We start from the raw sequence: 16,096 nt of genomic DNA on the forward strand, positions 1-16,096 counted from the left end.
TCTCGCCCTCCCTGACCTCGGGGCTGTGGGCAAGCGGGCAGTGTTTGCCACCGTTATTTATCGCCCGTCGGGGAGGAGGAGGCAAAGTTGAATGTTCTGTGCCTGTTCCCTGGCTGTCCCAGCAGCTTGCAGAGACAGCTCATCCTAATGGGCTCCCCTTTTTGTCCCTAAAAGCACATACTAGGCACAGGCCAATCTGCCTCCCGCTGGCAGCAGTGAATTTGGTTGTTGAGGAGGAGAAAAGAAGGTGAGTGCAATGTTAACGATGTTGCCAGCCAGGAGTTAGTAGGTCAAGAAGCTTTTGTTCAGCCGGTGCTGGCCGTGTGCTCAGTAGCGTACAAAACGAGAGGAAAGAAGCTGTCCTGGTCCCACGGGATCGCAATTGAAGTGGGACCAGACAGTTTGGCCCTGGTGCCAGCGGCTGTCTTGGTGCCCAGGTTACAGCTTGACAGTGCTTGGTTTGAAGGGACGAGGTCTGATGGCAGAGGGCTGCTCGGGGGTGAAGGGAGGGGACGAGAGGCCAGGGAGGGTGGGAATAAGGGGACACAGGTCAGGATCAGGCCCATGGGGCTGTTCTCTTTGTTCTGTGCCAGCACCCATGTCCCGAGGGCTCAGATGGAGGAGCCCGGGGCAGCTGGGGTGGTGGTGGTTTGAAGGCAGCTGTGGACCCCGGTGAGGATCCTCCCGTTTCCCCGGAGCGGTGCGCTTCGCACCGTGGGTGGTCACGGCTGTGCAGGAGGCAGCCGGAGCAGCTGGACGTGCCCTGGGACAGCGTGGGAGCCATTTCCAGGGCCTTTGCTCTTGGCTACGAGAGGTGGCAGGTTTAGCAGCTCCTCTGCACAAATCCCACCGTGGCTCTGGCTCCTTCGAAGAACCTGTGAGGAGCCAGTGGGAATTTCTCTCCCGGACAGGCGAGGTGGAGCCAATGCCTTTTCGAGCTTTTCCTGTCTCCTGGCATCCAGAGGACTTGCAAACACAGCTGTGTTTGGGAAGCAAAAACCTTCCACGTCTCAATGTTCTCTTGATTTTGATTCAAGCGAGGGAAGGGCTTGGGCTGGGCTATTTTGTCTTTTGTTTTCAAAGGTTTTGGTGGAAAAAAAAAAAAGGCGCTGGCTGTTTTTCATCCAAATACCACTGCAGGGAGAGGGGGCAGGGAGAGAGAAGCAGCATGGCTTATCGCACGTAAAAATGCTGACAGTGTCAGGGAGCCATCCTGGGAAAAATATCTCTTTCTTAAACCGAGAAAGGGGGAAAAACGGTGAGCTTTAAGGGCTTTTTGTTTTTGTAATTAAGACAGGAAAGTCTTTTGCAGCTTCTTACAATGCAAATGCATTCCCCCTCCCTGTGGAGGGGGTTTGCATCAGTCTTACTTTATGGAAGGCAAGTTTGAGCCTGATGCAGTTCATTGCTTCGAGTGTCCACACAGACCAGCATCCCTCCGTCCCTGGGGATGCTGCGGGGCTGCGAAATGCTGCTCCCTTTCCTGCGGCTTGGAAACACGCTTGGGTTTGGCAGCTGCTCCGTAGGGCTGGTGCTCACCCCCACAGCAGCAGTGTCCTTGTGGTACCCGTGTCCTTCTGGGCACTGCTGCAAACTTGGGGCTCCCTGAGAGCCTGCTGTCCCTGAGGTGTGGGGGGGAGCCAACATCGAGGAGCGCCTACCTTTCTTCTTGTCTTTGCACCCTGACATAGTGCTTTGCAGCTTTGCAAGCCGTAACAACGTGTTGCTCGGGGCCATTAAAATATTTGTCTGCTCTTGCAGGGCAGCTGAAGCGTTTGAAGTGCCCCGTATTCAGGCTCAATGCCCGGTGCCCCTGCAGGAATCCGCACCCCCAGTAACTGGCTCTCCCCCCCCCAGGTGGATGTGACAGCCATGGCGCGGCTCTTCGGCTACGTGGATGTGACTGACTCTGGCTTCATTGCGGCTGTCCTCTCCATCGCCTTCAACCCGCTCTTCTGGAACGTGGTAAGAGCTGCCTGCGCACCGGACACCCCATCATTTTTAGCCTTTCTTTGCCAACTGCAGGGGGATCTTCTTTGGGCCACACTGGAGGAAAAAACTTGTTTGGGGAAGTCTGCTGAGCTGGGTGGGGCGAGCGGTGCTCGGTTATTAGGCGTTGGAAGTGGGTGAGCAGGGACCTGTGCTGCAGAGAGCTCCTGGGGCCGGGGGCGGCCGTGATGGGTGTCACAGAGGAGGTGAAGGTTGGAGCTGGCATAGGATGCAGAAAGAATTAGGAACTGAGTTTGGGAGAGGAGGCAGAGCAGTCAAACCCATGCTTCAGCCTCCTCCTGCCACACCTCCCACCCAGCAGCCAGGCACTGGTCACCACTGGGACTGAGCATAAATGGCATTAACCCCCAGCGGGGTGCTGCGCTGGATATGTTGCCTGCTGCTTCCCCTTGAAATGTGTTGGCAGCTGGTTATGTAGCTGGCAGGAAGCAAAAACAGTCAGCCAAAAGTTAACCTGAAGAAATTCCCCCTCCATCACGCTGCAAAGTCTGGCAAAGAGTTGCAGAGCTGGCAGCAAGCCAGCCCTAAGCAGGAGCCAGGATACCTGTGCACGGGTGATGCTCGCCGTCTCCGTCAGTGCCATACGCTTCGGGAGCTGAGCTGGGAAGAGTCTCAGCTGCCCTGTACTGCTGCGGTTTGCAACCTCCCTGCAAGAGCAGTGATAATTATTGCCGGCCCCGTTCTGGAGCATTGCAGAGCCAACGTGCCAAGTGGGGAGCCCTGGCCGGCTGCAGCACAAGGTGACTCCCACCCCGCAGCACCCTCAGCAGCACGGCTGAGGTCCAGGGTGCACTCATAAGAATGGGATGTCACCTCAGCCAATATTCCCAAAACTGCCTGCCAAACCTCCCTGCAGGGATTCTCACTCTGGGGACATCTCCTTAAAAAGGCCTTATTTTTACAGAGGGGGAGGACACGGCGCTCTCTGAGTGTGGGGGCTCTAGAGCTTGTCTCACGCTGGTCTTTGGAAAAATGAGGCTCTCCTGGCTGTGAGTCACTTTGGAAACCTCTGTCGGAGCTTTTTGTTGCAGCCTCCCTCATTTTTCATGCAACTCGTTATTAAAAAGTCACACGATGTCTGAAATGTGAACTAGAATATGCCACATTATTTCGACTGCGGAGTCATCATTTAGCATAAAGAATCAATGAACAAGAAGATTCAGGATGTGGTCTCTGGGGGGAATAGACCAGCTCCAGTGAGAAACTGCATAAAAGAGAAAGAAAAAAGTACAAGAAAAAAGTACTGTATTAATGTCTGCTGCTACGCCTGCGACTCGTGGGATGCCTGAAGCTTGGGAAATAGCGTTGCTTTTTGGATCAAGAGTTTGGCTGCTGTTGAAGGACAGGGAAGGCTGATGTAACAGCAGGAAGTTCATTGCTCTGCGTTGCTGTTGTCCCCTTCCAGTGTTTGCAGAGGCGGCAGGTGGCACTGCGAGCAAGACGTGCAGGGCCTGCGCCTGGCAGCAGAAGGCGTCTCTGCATGGGTTTGCAGTGAGCAGCCTGAGCTGGTGTGTTGGTGGAAAGCTCTGGGGAGGTGAGCGTGGCACCAGATGATGTTTCCCCAGCTGCAGCGGGCCGGCTGGCTCTCGCAGTCCGTGTGCCTCCATCCATACACTTGCTCTGCCCAGGCCCCTGGGTATCTCCCTGGCGTTTTCAGGCTCTGCCAGTCCTGGCATGTGGCTCGCACTAGGCACTGCCGAAGGGCTCTTCAGCCTGGGACCTGCAGCCCTGAGCACGCCTCTGCCATCAGGTGCATTTTAGAAGGAGTAGCCCCAGCCATCCCTGGATTTTCCCTGGCCTGCCTCCTTTACCTCCGTCCTATCCTTTTTCCCATGTGATCTGTGTCCCCTGCCTGCACCTAGGCAGCAGCTCTCCTTTCGTTCTCTACATCCCTACACAGGCTGCCTTTGTCTTTTGCTATTTGAGTTCCTTCCCAGCAGCTGAGATCCCTTCTGCATCTGAATTACTTGGGGCTCGCGGGAGCTTTAGTGCACAGACTGGATTTCTGTGTAGTGCCAAGCACTCTCTGCTCTCTGTGCTTAAGAAGTAATGTGGGACCCTGGTCAAAAACCCTTCTGTGCATGAAATTCCTAATTTGGGTAGAAATTAGGTGGGAATGCATTGATTTAGTTCAGTGTCTTAATTCCCTGTTTCTGCTGAACTCCGGCCAGGTCTGCCTCTTGCAAAGTTTGGCGCCGGGTTGTCCTCACTGTGCAGTTCCTCTGAATAAATATCTGGTGGGGAAACCCCGGCGCCGTGCGGTGCTCGGCCGATGGAGAGGCGCATCTCGAGGCCTCGAGCATAGCGAGGCGTTTGCTCTGGTAAGCACCAGGCATGTTTCTTTGGGACAAAACCTGCAGGATTTGGGGATGAAGCATGGACTCCGAAGGCTGTGGGGAAGTGTGGCTCTGGAGAAGACCCTGATGCTTGTTGGGTCGATTAATGTACTGCGGTTAAGAGAGCAGTTTAGAGGACCAGAGCCTAAGTGGGGCAATTTGCAGGACTCCAGCCGGGCTGGGCTGATGCTCCCTCCTGTTCTCCACAGGGGAGAAAAGCTCACCAAAAAGAGCCTCAGGATTCCCAATTCCCACCCTCCTCCCTGCAGGCATGTGCCAGGGGGTACCATGATCGTCCCCCTGGGGTCACCCACTGCGTTTCCCCACCAAACCCAGGGCTCGCACCCCCTCTTCTGCTTCCCCCCTCTGTGCCAATTAAAATCCTCCTCATCCCCGGCTGGCCCCCAGGTTGCGTTGTCCATGGCACAGCTTGGATGTGTTCCTGCACTATTCTATGGTTTTTTTCCTTTTTTTTTTTTTTTTTTCATTTTTCCTGCTGTCTCTGCTTTCCCACCCACCGTGGCCATTACGAAAGGAGCTGCTGGGAGCCACGACCCTGCGTGAGGCATGGTGCAGGCGAGGCCCCAAAAGGCAGCGGTGGAGCCGTTTTGGGGATGATGGATTAAAACTCCCCAAGGATGTTCAGTGCAGCCAGGAGACCTGAGCTGCCATGGGGCTGTTGAGGGGGTGAGGAGTAGGTATGTCACTGGAACCGTGCCGTAAAACATTAATGAGGTCAGCGTGGTGGTAACTTCAATAAATCCCATCTGTGTTTGGAAAGCTGCAGAACGATGGGAGAAACTTCCCATCCCTTGGTAACTAAGGAAGGTATTAAATAACAGCTCCTCGGGGACAAACATTTTCAAACCAGGAGAGGCAGATAACCTGCATGTGAGAGGCCTTAAAGGGCTCGCTGAGCCTTGGCACATGGGGAGTTTCTCGAAAGCTGGAAGGTTTCTGACACTCTCCCCATAGCAAACAGGCAAGTGGCATAGCCGTGAGCCAGGTAGTCTGACGTCTGTCACCACACAAGTGAGTTTCAAGTGGGGAGCGCATCCATCAGCAATCCTTTTCTTGATTTGAGCCTCTTAAAAATTTACAGCTGGCGTCACGGACCGATTTAGACATGGCACATCTTCAGCTGCCACCCGAGAGCTTGCTCCTCCCGTCACCTCCGGTGACCCCCTCGAGACACCCATGCATCTCGCAGGAATCTGCAGAGCGAAACCTCAAATGTCACAGTTAGGAATGGGCTTAGCGTAATTTAGCATGATTTTAAAGAAAATAGACCCCATCAGACAAACATGATTTTATTCTTCAAGGTTGCAGCTTTTCCTGTTAAGGGTAGAAAGATCTCTGTTCTAGACTTCTGTCAAGTGTTTAAACTGCATGAGGTTTTGATTAAAGAAGTAGTTGCACAGGGACCTGGGCTGACAACGCCTGCCTCCTGATGGATGTATATCTCTTGGTTCATTTATTTTTAATTTCCCATCCTTTTTTGGAGACTGCAAGAATCTGCCAAGTGGATAAGAAGTGCTTGTGCTGGCGGGGAGGCGGGGTTGCAGGCACTGGCAGCCCGATTTCACGTACCTCTGACCACTTCTTGCTAAACTCGGAGGAAGGTGCCTGGCCCAAAACCTCCCCACGCTGCTGGGAAGCGTCTGGGAGCTCAGGGCATGTTGGGATTCAGACCTCAATGAGACAAACTCTGAGAAACCTTCTTGGGGCGGGAGAAAAATGCCTGATGCTGGGGAAATTCGGCAGCTTGCGCTGTCTGACGTAACAGAAGGGAAGGATTGAGCGGTGGCTTGATGTTAGCACCTCGCTGGGGAAAGGAAATTGCAGGGTATGAAGTGGCTGTGCGAGGGCTGGGGCGGCAGGCAGAGCCTCGCGGGGAGCACACCTCGGTTAGCTGAAGTTTACAGGGTTGGGAGATGAACGAGTCAGAGTGATTTAATGGTCTTTTCTGGCCTTGAAATTCTGCAAACCTGCAAGAGTTTCGTGGGCTCCCCTGCAAAACATCTGCCTGCCTGCAGCTGTGGGTGAGAGCAGAAAAGCAGCCCTTGACCATCTTCTGGAAAGTGCTTTTAGATCCTGTTGTAGAAGCCACGGCACAGCAACGATGATTATCTGCTTATAACAGATGCTAAATCAATAGCGGGGCTTCAAGCTATGCTGCAAGGCAATTGACTGCAGAAAGTGTTTTTTTATTGGGGTAAAGCTGGGCTTGCAACAAGGCTCAGATTTGCTCTTACATCTCCGGTCTTAAAATGTCACCACCAGCTCTGATGCCTTTCATCCTTTGTGGAGGGAGAGAACATACATTATTTGTAATTGGACTCTCTAGCAGGCAGCGATAGCCGTTTTCATTTCCTACAATGCCTGAGAAAGAGTAAGGATTTGCTTTTTTTTTTATCTCCCTCTCCCCTAAACAGCATTTAGTGGCAATTTTATTTGCATGACTTGGTAGCGCTTCCCACTTGGGCGGCGAGGGCTTTGCAGCGATGCTGTAACGCGTGCGGCGAACGGACGGCATCGATTCTCCAGCCATCTCGTAACAGAGTGAGTCCTGGCCGGGTGTGTAACACTGCATCTGTTTGGCTCCTAAATTTAGCTCTTCCAGCGTGTCGGCACCGCTGCGAGCCACATAACAGGCTCCAAAACTGGGTCGCATCCTCCGGCCTGCTGGCTGGAGTGACACAATTAGGAGCGCTGTCACCTTGAGCAAAAGCCACATCCTTAATCCCAGCGCCGCTTCCCTGCAGCCTCCCAGCTAGGGGTGGTGGTGTTTTCATCTAAATCCTCTTTAAGAAGCCATGCGATATCTTTTTACAATGTCCTTGCAGGCTGAGCTGCCTGTGGCGGGGGCGGGATCATGGAGCCCTACCTGACCGGGCAGCTGTGAGCTGAGATGCTTCATTTGTGTGTTGAGCCAGGCAGGGTCTCAGCCCTCGGGGCTCCAGGCAAGACGGCGGCAATCACTCGAGCAGCTGCCCAGCCACTGTGCACGGGGACCTGCCAAGGCAGGGTGCGCTTGGGCGGCTGAGCCCTTTCCGTGCCCATTCCTAGCGTCAATTTGGGATCCAGCTGGTGTACGATCTGCCTGCTCAGCGTTTCTCTAAACTGAGGTCAGAATCTGTCTCTCACCTCGCAGTCCCCTATGGATCATAGCCAAACTGACCCGACAAGCAACCTTTTTTTAGATTCTGCAGAATGCCTCTCTAGAAACCCAGGCTGTGTGTTGTATACACTGAACTTTTCTTGTTTAGTGTTTTAAAAATAAACCGTGGGCTGCTGGCAGCCCTGCTGGAGTAAGTCAGCACACGCACAAAAGATGAAAAAATATATTTAAGCCAAGAGTCTTGTTTCCATATGCATCAGAGGATTATCCGTAGACCCTAGAAGTGGGGGGAGGCCCTTTCCCCTCTGTCCTACTCCATCCCTATCCTGCCATGCTGCTGCTAAACAGTTTCTCCTGCTGATGAGGTGCTGCTCAAAGATGTTAGTCTATGAAATGGCCAGTCTATGACCACCTGCACCCCACGGGACAAGGCAAAAAATGTAGCTGGAGGCAAAAAAGAAAGTAGTATGATCTACCCAGACCGGGAGGCGTGGAAGACGGCGAGGCCTCCCGGGTGGCCCTGGGCTTTGGCAGCGCTTGTGCGTAGCCATGGGGCTGGGAGCCGCTGGAGCCCCGAGCGGGGAAATGCACTTATCCCCCCCGGGACATCGGCTGGCCGGGGGGCTGGATGGGGGCTTCCCGGATTGCCTGCCGCAATCACAGCCATGAGCTGGGTGTTTTCCGGCTGTGCCATGGCGCAGACCGCTTAACAGAAGCCTACCCAGTTCCCAGAAGGATGGATCTCCCAAAATAGGCTGCTTTGACGAAGAAATGCAGAGACACGCAGTCTGCTGAGTGCTCTGAGGAGGTTATTTCTGTAAGACCCGCTGCCCGGCTTCCATCACGATGCAATTGCGTCTCCTGCGTACTCGGAGACTCGTGGTGGGGAGGGAGGCGTTGGGGTTTCATGGTGGGGGTGCTGGATCTGGCTTGCGGCAGGCTGGTGGCACACAGGGTTGGCACCCCAAAGAAAATGCTTCCTCGTTTTCTGTTTTCTTGATACCCTTGAACTCTGAGGGGACACATCTCCAGTTGCTCACATGGCAGTAGCAAATGAGTAATAAAGTGTAAATTAGTAAATCAGCAAAGCAAAACCTTCCTTCTCTTTTCCACCTGTTTTGTGTCCCCAATGACATGAGTAGCTGGAAATGGCACGTGGCAGGAGGCAACCCACATCCCTGCTGTCTTGGGTGTGAAACCAGATAGTTCAGGCACTGGTTCCTGGTAAATATTGGGAGCCTCATCTCAATTAAAGCAAACAAGTATCTGCACTCCCCCCTGCCTGCCTGCATCCCTTACATTTCCCTTTCTAAGGCATCCTGACAAAGCTTTAAAACACCTGTACCCCAGCCTGGGGAGAAATAGTCGATTTTTGGAAGCTGGTGCTCATGGAGGACATCAACTACGGACTTAGAGTGTGCCTGGGCAGTGGTTGGTTGATACGTTGCGGAGGGACGGGAGCAGCGGTGCACCAGGTCCAGAGCAAGGGGCTTTGATTTTGGAGCGTGGCCTCAACCCAGTGGAAGGGCTGCAGAGTGGGATGAAATAGCCCTACCCAGTGAGCCCCTGCCTGATTTTCCTTTTCCCTGCTAAGCCATCCAAACCTCCGTGCTTGCTCACATGCAGGGGAAGAGGGGCAACTCTCTTAGCAAATTACCAGTTTGGTTGCCAGAGAAGCTGGAAGCCCCGGGCTTGTGCACCTGCGTTTGACTTCATCAAACTCCCCCGATCTCCCAGCAAATGTTGCGGTCAGGGAGAGGGAAGGCTGGTGGGAGCTCTTGATTTTCCCATGTGTCATTGAAATCATATGCACCTCCGCAGTGCATTACCTGGTTGTCTGGATTTGGCAATATCTTGCTTGGTTTTTTTTCTTGCAAACCCTTTTTTGTTCCCTCTCTTTACGCCTCAAGACCGGGGATGATGCAGCCATGGGCTTGTTCTACAGGTCGGGACGTGCGAGCTGCTGCGTTATCTGGCTGAGGGGTTTGCACTCGCTGTCTGTGTAGGCACAGTCATTTGTGGCGTGATCCTTTTTGCGCTTTTGGGAAGAAAAAGCAGACTGCCAGCAGCTCACACCCCTGAAGTGGGTGAAATGGAGATGGGTTTTAGCAATTTTCTCTGCCTTCAGCTGTTTGCGGGGAAGCCTGACCGTCAGGGCTCACAGAACGCCTTCGTCGCCTCCTTTGTGCGGTGGGAGGTTTGCTCATTATCTGGTTTGTGCTTCGCTTATAAAAGAAGCTGTAATTGTAGCAGCTCCTTGCCATAAAAGCACAAAAGACATTTTCAGGGAAGGAAAATGTACATGCAGCTTTCATGATCCTTTACTGTACTCCTTCTGCCTGCTTTTCTCGCCTCCTGCCCTTTCTCCAGCATCAGCTCTGTGCCTGCCTGGTGCTCAGCATGACTGCCTCTGGCTCGAGCCTCTCCTTTGCTATAGAAATGCCCCTTTTAGAAAGAAAAAAGTTGAGCATCCTCCTCATCAGTCTTTTTGGGTGAAGAGAAGAGGGACCCTAAATCTCTCCATGTAGTTGGATGTTCATATTCCTGCCTCTTCCCTCAGAGCTGTGTTTTCTGCGGTGAGTCCGACAGCAGATGCTCAATCTGTAAAATCCCAGAGAGGATTCTGAACTGGGAAAAAAAACCCGTTCCATCCGTCTGTGACTACAGCGTACACCCATAACAGGACTGGAGTAATACCAAATCCGATCACCTTGGGCACGCATGGCTGTTCCTGATAAAAACTGAATGACCTCAGACGAGATACAATATTTTTAACCACGAAGCATTCCTATTAAGTGCCCTTTCCTGTTTATTTTTACCAGGACATTGTTTTAATGACTGCAGAGTTACTCATTTGATTCCCAAGGCTGGAGAGCAGCAATGAATTAGTTTCATTTTGAGCCTTTGTCGTGCAATCATTTTCCAGAGCTTGATGTACTCGGAAGCCAAAGTGAGTGCATCGCCCAACTGAGGAACATTACTTTCCTGCCTGTACCCATCAGGCTTTGGTCCCTGGTGCGGATGTGCGGGGATCTTTAGCTGGAAGGACTTGCTCAGCCTCCCCCATCCACCTCCGTGCAGGGCTCTAGTACAAATGCACGGAGCAAGAGGCTGTGAGAGGGCTTGAGCACTGCATGCGGGGCTCGTACGTGCATCTCGGCATTGGGCTTTGAGGCTGCAAAAGGGGGAAGGGGCTCCCCTGGGGTGCACATCACTGGGTCTGGGGATGATTGATTGTTTGCTTGGCTTTTGGGTTACGTTTCTTGCATTGAACAAATACCATGGGGCGTGTACCATCAACACCCACAGGAACCCCTGTGATAACACCAGCAAGCCCGAGGGGTTTGATGCTTGTATTTAACCCTTCAGGTTGTTATTCCTTGTTGTGCCGCGGAGTTTGAACATCTCATCCCCGAGGAGAGGGGAACAGAGCGCGCGGCTGCCTTTATGCGTTACATAAAGATCAAATTGTCCCTCTCTATTGTTGGCCACCGGGACGACAGCAGCATCGCAAACATGCTTGTCCTCGGCGCCGTGGGAAATGTTCCCAGGGGAAGCTTAACACGGAGCGTGGAACATGATATGTCGAGCAGCAAGAGGACGGGAGGCCCTCCAGCCGAAATCGGCGCTCCGCCGAGCGCGGCCGGTGCAACCAGTACCTCTTTTCCAACGAACTCTCACCACTCTGTGAAGGGGTATTAGATTTCTCTTGCATTTTGTGCTCTGCGACGCGTATTTATTTTTTTTTCTCCCCGCTTCCCTGTCTCCCCTCCCATCACAGCCCCTGGGGGACCGATGAGCCAGTACACGCTGTCCAGAGGATGGGTGTGTTGGGAGTCCTTATTAGCAGACTTATTCCAGAGAATTAAACCCTAATTCCACAAAAGGGCAGCAAGAGAGTGGCAGCAGCTCTGGGAGAAGCCGAGCCGGCTTTGTGTGCTGTTTGCAAATGGCACAAGAAGTCCTGGTCCAAGATGGCCGGTCCTGGTCATCGGGGTATTATGACCAAAAGAAAAATTGTTGTGTTTCTTTACTACTTAAAACAGCAATTACAAAGTAGTTTACAAGGAAACCAGTCATGTCTCCTCTACTGCGCTGTCACTTCTGCCTCCACTTGTTTTCTTTTTGGTTTTAGGCAGGGCTTTAAAATGTTCCTAATCATCTTTCACTTCGCCTTCTGACAACCCCTCTGCAAAATGTGCCTCTGCGACACCCGTCATTGTTTCTCCCCGAGTTAATTGTTGTGTGTAATTGCGACCTGCCGCAGGACGCTGTCTTGCTCTATTAAAAAGAGAGATGCTAATGAAGAACATTGGGTACCATGTTATGGGAGAGCAAGGCTCGACTCGCTGGGACGTGTACTTGGCGTACTGTTACTGCCAGCCCGGGCAGAAATGGTGTTTCTGTCTCTCGTCAGTCACTGGCTAATGATTGTAATTTTTACTTGCTGAGAAACTCTGACTGTAATGGACTTCATTAACAGATACATGAGATGCTACCAGACCTGCATTAGGGGGAGAGAGAGGAAGAAAACAACCCCTGCGTGGAGGCAATTTTATTATTTATTTGTAGCAATAGGAGTGATCCAGAATTAGTGTCAGATATGGCAGTGTGGCTAATGAGCTGGCCTGAGCTGGAATCCAAGCAAAGCTATTAACGAGAGCAAACGGCAAAGATGATGCCCGGGTCTGAAAACCCTCGCATCAAACACAAGATGCCAGGCAGCTCTGCGATGGCTCAGCTGCTTTTTGTTCCTCTGCATGGGGCTGTGTGGTTGTGTGCTGATGTGTCGCGAGGCTTCTGCTGGCTGATCATCTCCAGCCTTTCTCCATCCCCTTCTCTCCTGCCAGCTCCTTCTTCATCTTGTGTGTTGGATGAGCCGGAGCTTCCGATTTAATCTTTAAGACAACAGAACCAAAGTATTTCCGCTCCCATGGGCCACGTCTGCTTGAAGAATTGCCCGATTTGAAATACTGCAGCATCCAGCCCCATTTTTCAGTTGCAGGCAGTGGCACATCTGTAGGTCCAGCTGGTTGGGGACACAGTGACAGAGCTGGGTGCTCACACGGCCCCTGCTACCTGAACACGTATCAGAGCTGCAACTAAATACAGGGAGAACGGAAAGGCACCTGAATTAGCTGACATCTCTGGTATAGCTTTATACGGTCTCTTTGCAATGAATCAGAGGCTGCAAGATATGTCAGAGTCATTAGGTGACCTCAATCTCCTTTTACCTGGAGCCAGGGAAGACTTGTCTCGGTTCAGTAAGAAGATATTTCTTACACAGGATTTACTGAAGACTCTGGTTTTATTCCAGCTAGAATAACTGGTTTTTAATCAGGCTGACCTTATTTGCAATGGTGATAGTGATTTGAACTAGAGGTTTGCGGCAATTGTTGGAAAGCTTTGAAGAGCAGGACAGACACTTTGTGACAGAGATAGAAAGCTTTGTCCCCACAGGTAAAAGCAAACCCAAGGCGTTGAAGTCTGCAGCAGATTCGGAGGAACTTGACTGCAGAACTGTGGATCCGCTGGGATCCAGGGTCTGGTTTGGAAATAACGCAACGGAGCGCAGGTGCGAAAATAGAAGGGAAGTCTTAAAAAAAAGAGAGGCGTTTGTCTTGTAACGTGGCATTTGTACTGAGCGCTTGCTGACAGTGCGGTGCAGCAAAGAGCTCGTCGTTCTAAGTCGATGCCAGTTCAAACATCGTCAGTGCTATTGTTGGATTGCTTTGTTTGAAAATGGGTCTTTTGGGTAGACAGCCTGTTTTGGTAAAGCGGCTGTGTGTATAACACTTCAGGCACTTTCCCCGGCTTTGCTTTTTTTAGTGGTCCATGAGTAACAGGAAAAAAAGCGCAAATACAGGATGTGAGATGGGCAGAACAGTCTCACCCGAGAGACCCACACACCTTTGCTTCTGGTTGGTTTGGGAAGGTGCCTGCTGTGGGCGGCCAGAGCAAAATCAGACCTGTTTCGCTCAGAGAAAATGCTCCAAGCTTCAGAAAAATGTATGAAAATTTGAGGTTTGTGGTTTTCTGGATGGGAACTGTGTGCAGTGGGAAGCTGAGTGTGAGCCAAGTCATCTGGGCATGGAAGATGAGGAAAGAAAATCCAGCAAAACACCGGGCAAAATGCTTCCCTGTCCTGTGCACGAGATGCTCATCTGGCAACACTTGCCTTCCCTCTGGGCTCAAGCAGAGCCCCGAATACTTGTGCAGGGGCAGCCTCTGCCTTTCCCTAATGTTGGGAGATTATTTTATTAGGTTGTTTTACTGGGTTAGAGGAGCTGGGTGGGTCCTGCCGGCTCCCACTTCCCCCACGCAGCCCGCACCCCTCCCGGTGCTTGGCTGTCCCCACCACATCCCAGACTGGGACTGGGAAGGTCCTTCCCCATCCCCTGCTGCGCTCTGGAGAAATCATTATTTCACAAATACATTTTCCATGGATTTTGTTGGCTGGGAGAGTCGGTTCGGGCCATGCAGGCTGATTCCCTCTGCCTGGAGCATATCGGCCTCCTCCTGCTCAGTCTTGGGGAGCTGCTCATAAGGGCTCCCTATGCTCACTCTCAAAATTCATTAACTTAGCTTGTTCTGGATTACTCAAAATCACCTGCCTTCAGCTTCCAGCTCTTTGGAAATAAATCATGAGCTCCTTGCCTTGAGGAGAAAGTGTTCAGATTTTGTGTTGGAAATTGCTAGCAACTATAGCCCATATTCCGTGTCATTTTTGTTTTTATTGAAGAGGAGAGGATGTGGCTCATGGAACATCGACGGACCCGGGCTGCCTTGGCATACGTTAAGCAGGGGCTTGCTTTTATTGCAACCAGCTGATTAGATGGACTTTGACAAATCACATAAACACTATTAGAGAAATGAAATTTATTATCTAGCTGTTTATCATGAGTGGATTCAAGGTAAAGACTCGTGTGGAGATAATCTCAAGGGATGGCTTTGAGGTAAAGCGTACCTAGTCCTTACGAAACCCTTATCTGTTTGCTTGCTGGCTTGTTTTGTTTCTCCAACTCAAGGCTGTTAGCTGAGGTGACCTGTGCCATTTCAGTCCAATTACTTTCACTGGGGATGGATGTGGAGAGGTTTATTTTTTAGGCTAAACTTATACATGGTGGAGGCAGGCTGGGTTTCTGTAAGTCATCTTTCCACTTCTAAAGAAGTGGAGTCACTTTACTCTTCTCCCTCTATTGAAGTGCTCAGACCGGACCCCGTTGAACACTCGGCAGCGGCGTACGTCGGGAAAGAGCCACTAGAAGAAGCACTCCAGCTTGCGTTTCGTCCTCTTCACCCGCTCGTTTGGGTGATGGGCATTGCGGGTAGCGATGGTTTGTCACACCGGCTCCGCACTGCAGCTCCACAACCAGCCCCTTGGTTTTGGAGGGGAGGCACCCTGCTTTCCACTTGTAGATAGTTGTCTTCTTCAGCCCCTTCGTTGTTCTCCTTTTTTTGCAGCCTTTTATGCTTTCCAAGCCTCAAGTTTCACTGTGACAGCCTGAAAACGTGTGGGTTTTCCCTCCGTGAAACTCTCTGTCACCTGGGTGTACAGCCTCATCCTTCCAGTTGGCTGTTCCACGATGCAGTATCGCTCCGTAGCCAGTCCACATACCAAAACCCTGTCTCTCCAAACCCTGCTGCTGTTTCTTTTGGCTGGAATAAACAACAAACCCTCCATCCAGAGCCTATGAAAGGCAATGGAAAAATCTTCCTTGAGTCAAATCAATGCTTTCCTTTCCAAACTGAAAGCCCTTGGCAGACACAGATGAGCTAAGCCGTCCTGCTCGGCTGCGTCTTGCTGACAACTGTTATTGCCATCAAGCCAGTGGGGAAATGGGAACGGGGAAAAACTAACTGGCGTAGCCTCCTGGAGAGACCTTTTCTGGCTGAGCCGGCCCATCCCCATCTCTTGGGACATGTGTCAGGTCTCCGATATCAGATCAGGGTGTGCATGTGTGTGGGCTGTCACCCGTTGTCCCCAGCGCCCATTGCTCATCAGCAGTCCCTCTCTGGGTGCATCTTTTCTTGGTGCAGTGCAGTACCATACAAAAGACCTTTTCAAGCTGCAGGGGCAAAGTCTTCGGCCTGCGTTGCCTTACAGCTCACATGAAACTGTTGAGACGGTGCCTGTCTCTTCTAATATCACTTCAGTGTTTTAATTGCATGAACTGGAAGCTGTTGCTCCAATATTAATGGGGGAACTTCACAGGGCTTTGATAATTTGCTACAAAAGCTTTTGGGCTCCATTACTGTCTCATGGCTCTCTGTAATTGAGTGCCTGCGAGTTGAGAAGCCTCCAGAGAAATAACTCGGTCTCTAGATCGCGTAGCCCCGGGCCGCCACGGCTTTCCCCAGTGCAGGCAGGAAGCAACTAAACAAAGTGGAGCCTGGCAGGGTGCTGGCAGGAGCTGGCAGCCTGCAACCAGCTCCCCTGGGGTGCTGTGCTGGCAGGAGGGACAGAAAGTGGTTTCACAGTCGCCCCTGAGCATCAGCTTCTCCTCCTGCCTCTGGAAAGTGTCGGGCCAGGGACAGCTCAGCCTGCTTTCCGCAGGCAGCTCTGCAACGCCAGCGCTTTCCATGGTTTGGTGCTTGCCCTGCAGCACCCACTCCCAGCCAGCCCCCG

The 16,096-nt window shown here is 52.0% G+C and overlaps 1 protein-coding gene across 1 annotated transcript in view; it reads left to right on the plus strand.

The window, feature by feature from the left end:
• The first annotated feature begins 1,863 nt into the window (after positions 1-1,863).
• PEMT (phosphatidylethanolamine N-methyltransferase) overlaps positions 1,864-16,096 on the plus strand; it is a 38,174-nt gene continuing 23,941 nt past the window's right edge. The window contains exon 1 of the mRNA XM_010293645.1: positions 1,864-1,965. Within this exon, the coding sequence (XP_010291947.1) occupies positions 1,873-1,965 (93 nt within the window). The 5' untranslated portion in view covers positions 1,864-1,872. The remainder of the gene's footprint in view (positions 1,966-16,096) is intronic.

Source organism: Phaethon lepturus, unplaced genomic scaffold (assembly GCF_000687285.1).
Source record: "Phaethon lepturus isolate BGI_N335 unplaced genomic scaffold, ASM68728v1 scaffold34778, whole genome shotgun sequence".
Classification (NCBI taxonomy): domain Eukaryota; kingdom Metazoa; phylum Chordata; class Aves; order Phaethontiformes; family Phaethontidae; genus Phaethon; species Phaethon lepturus.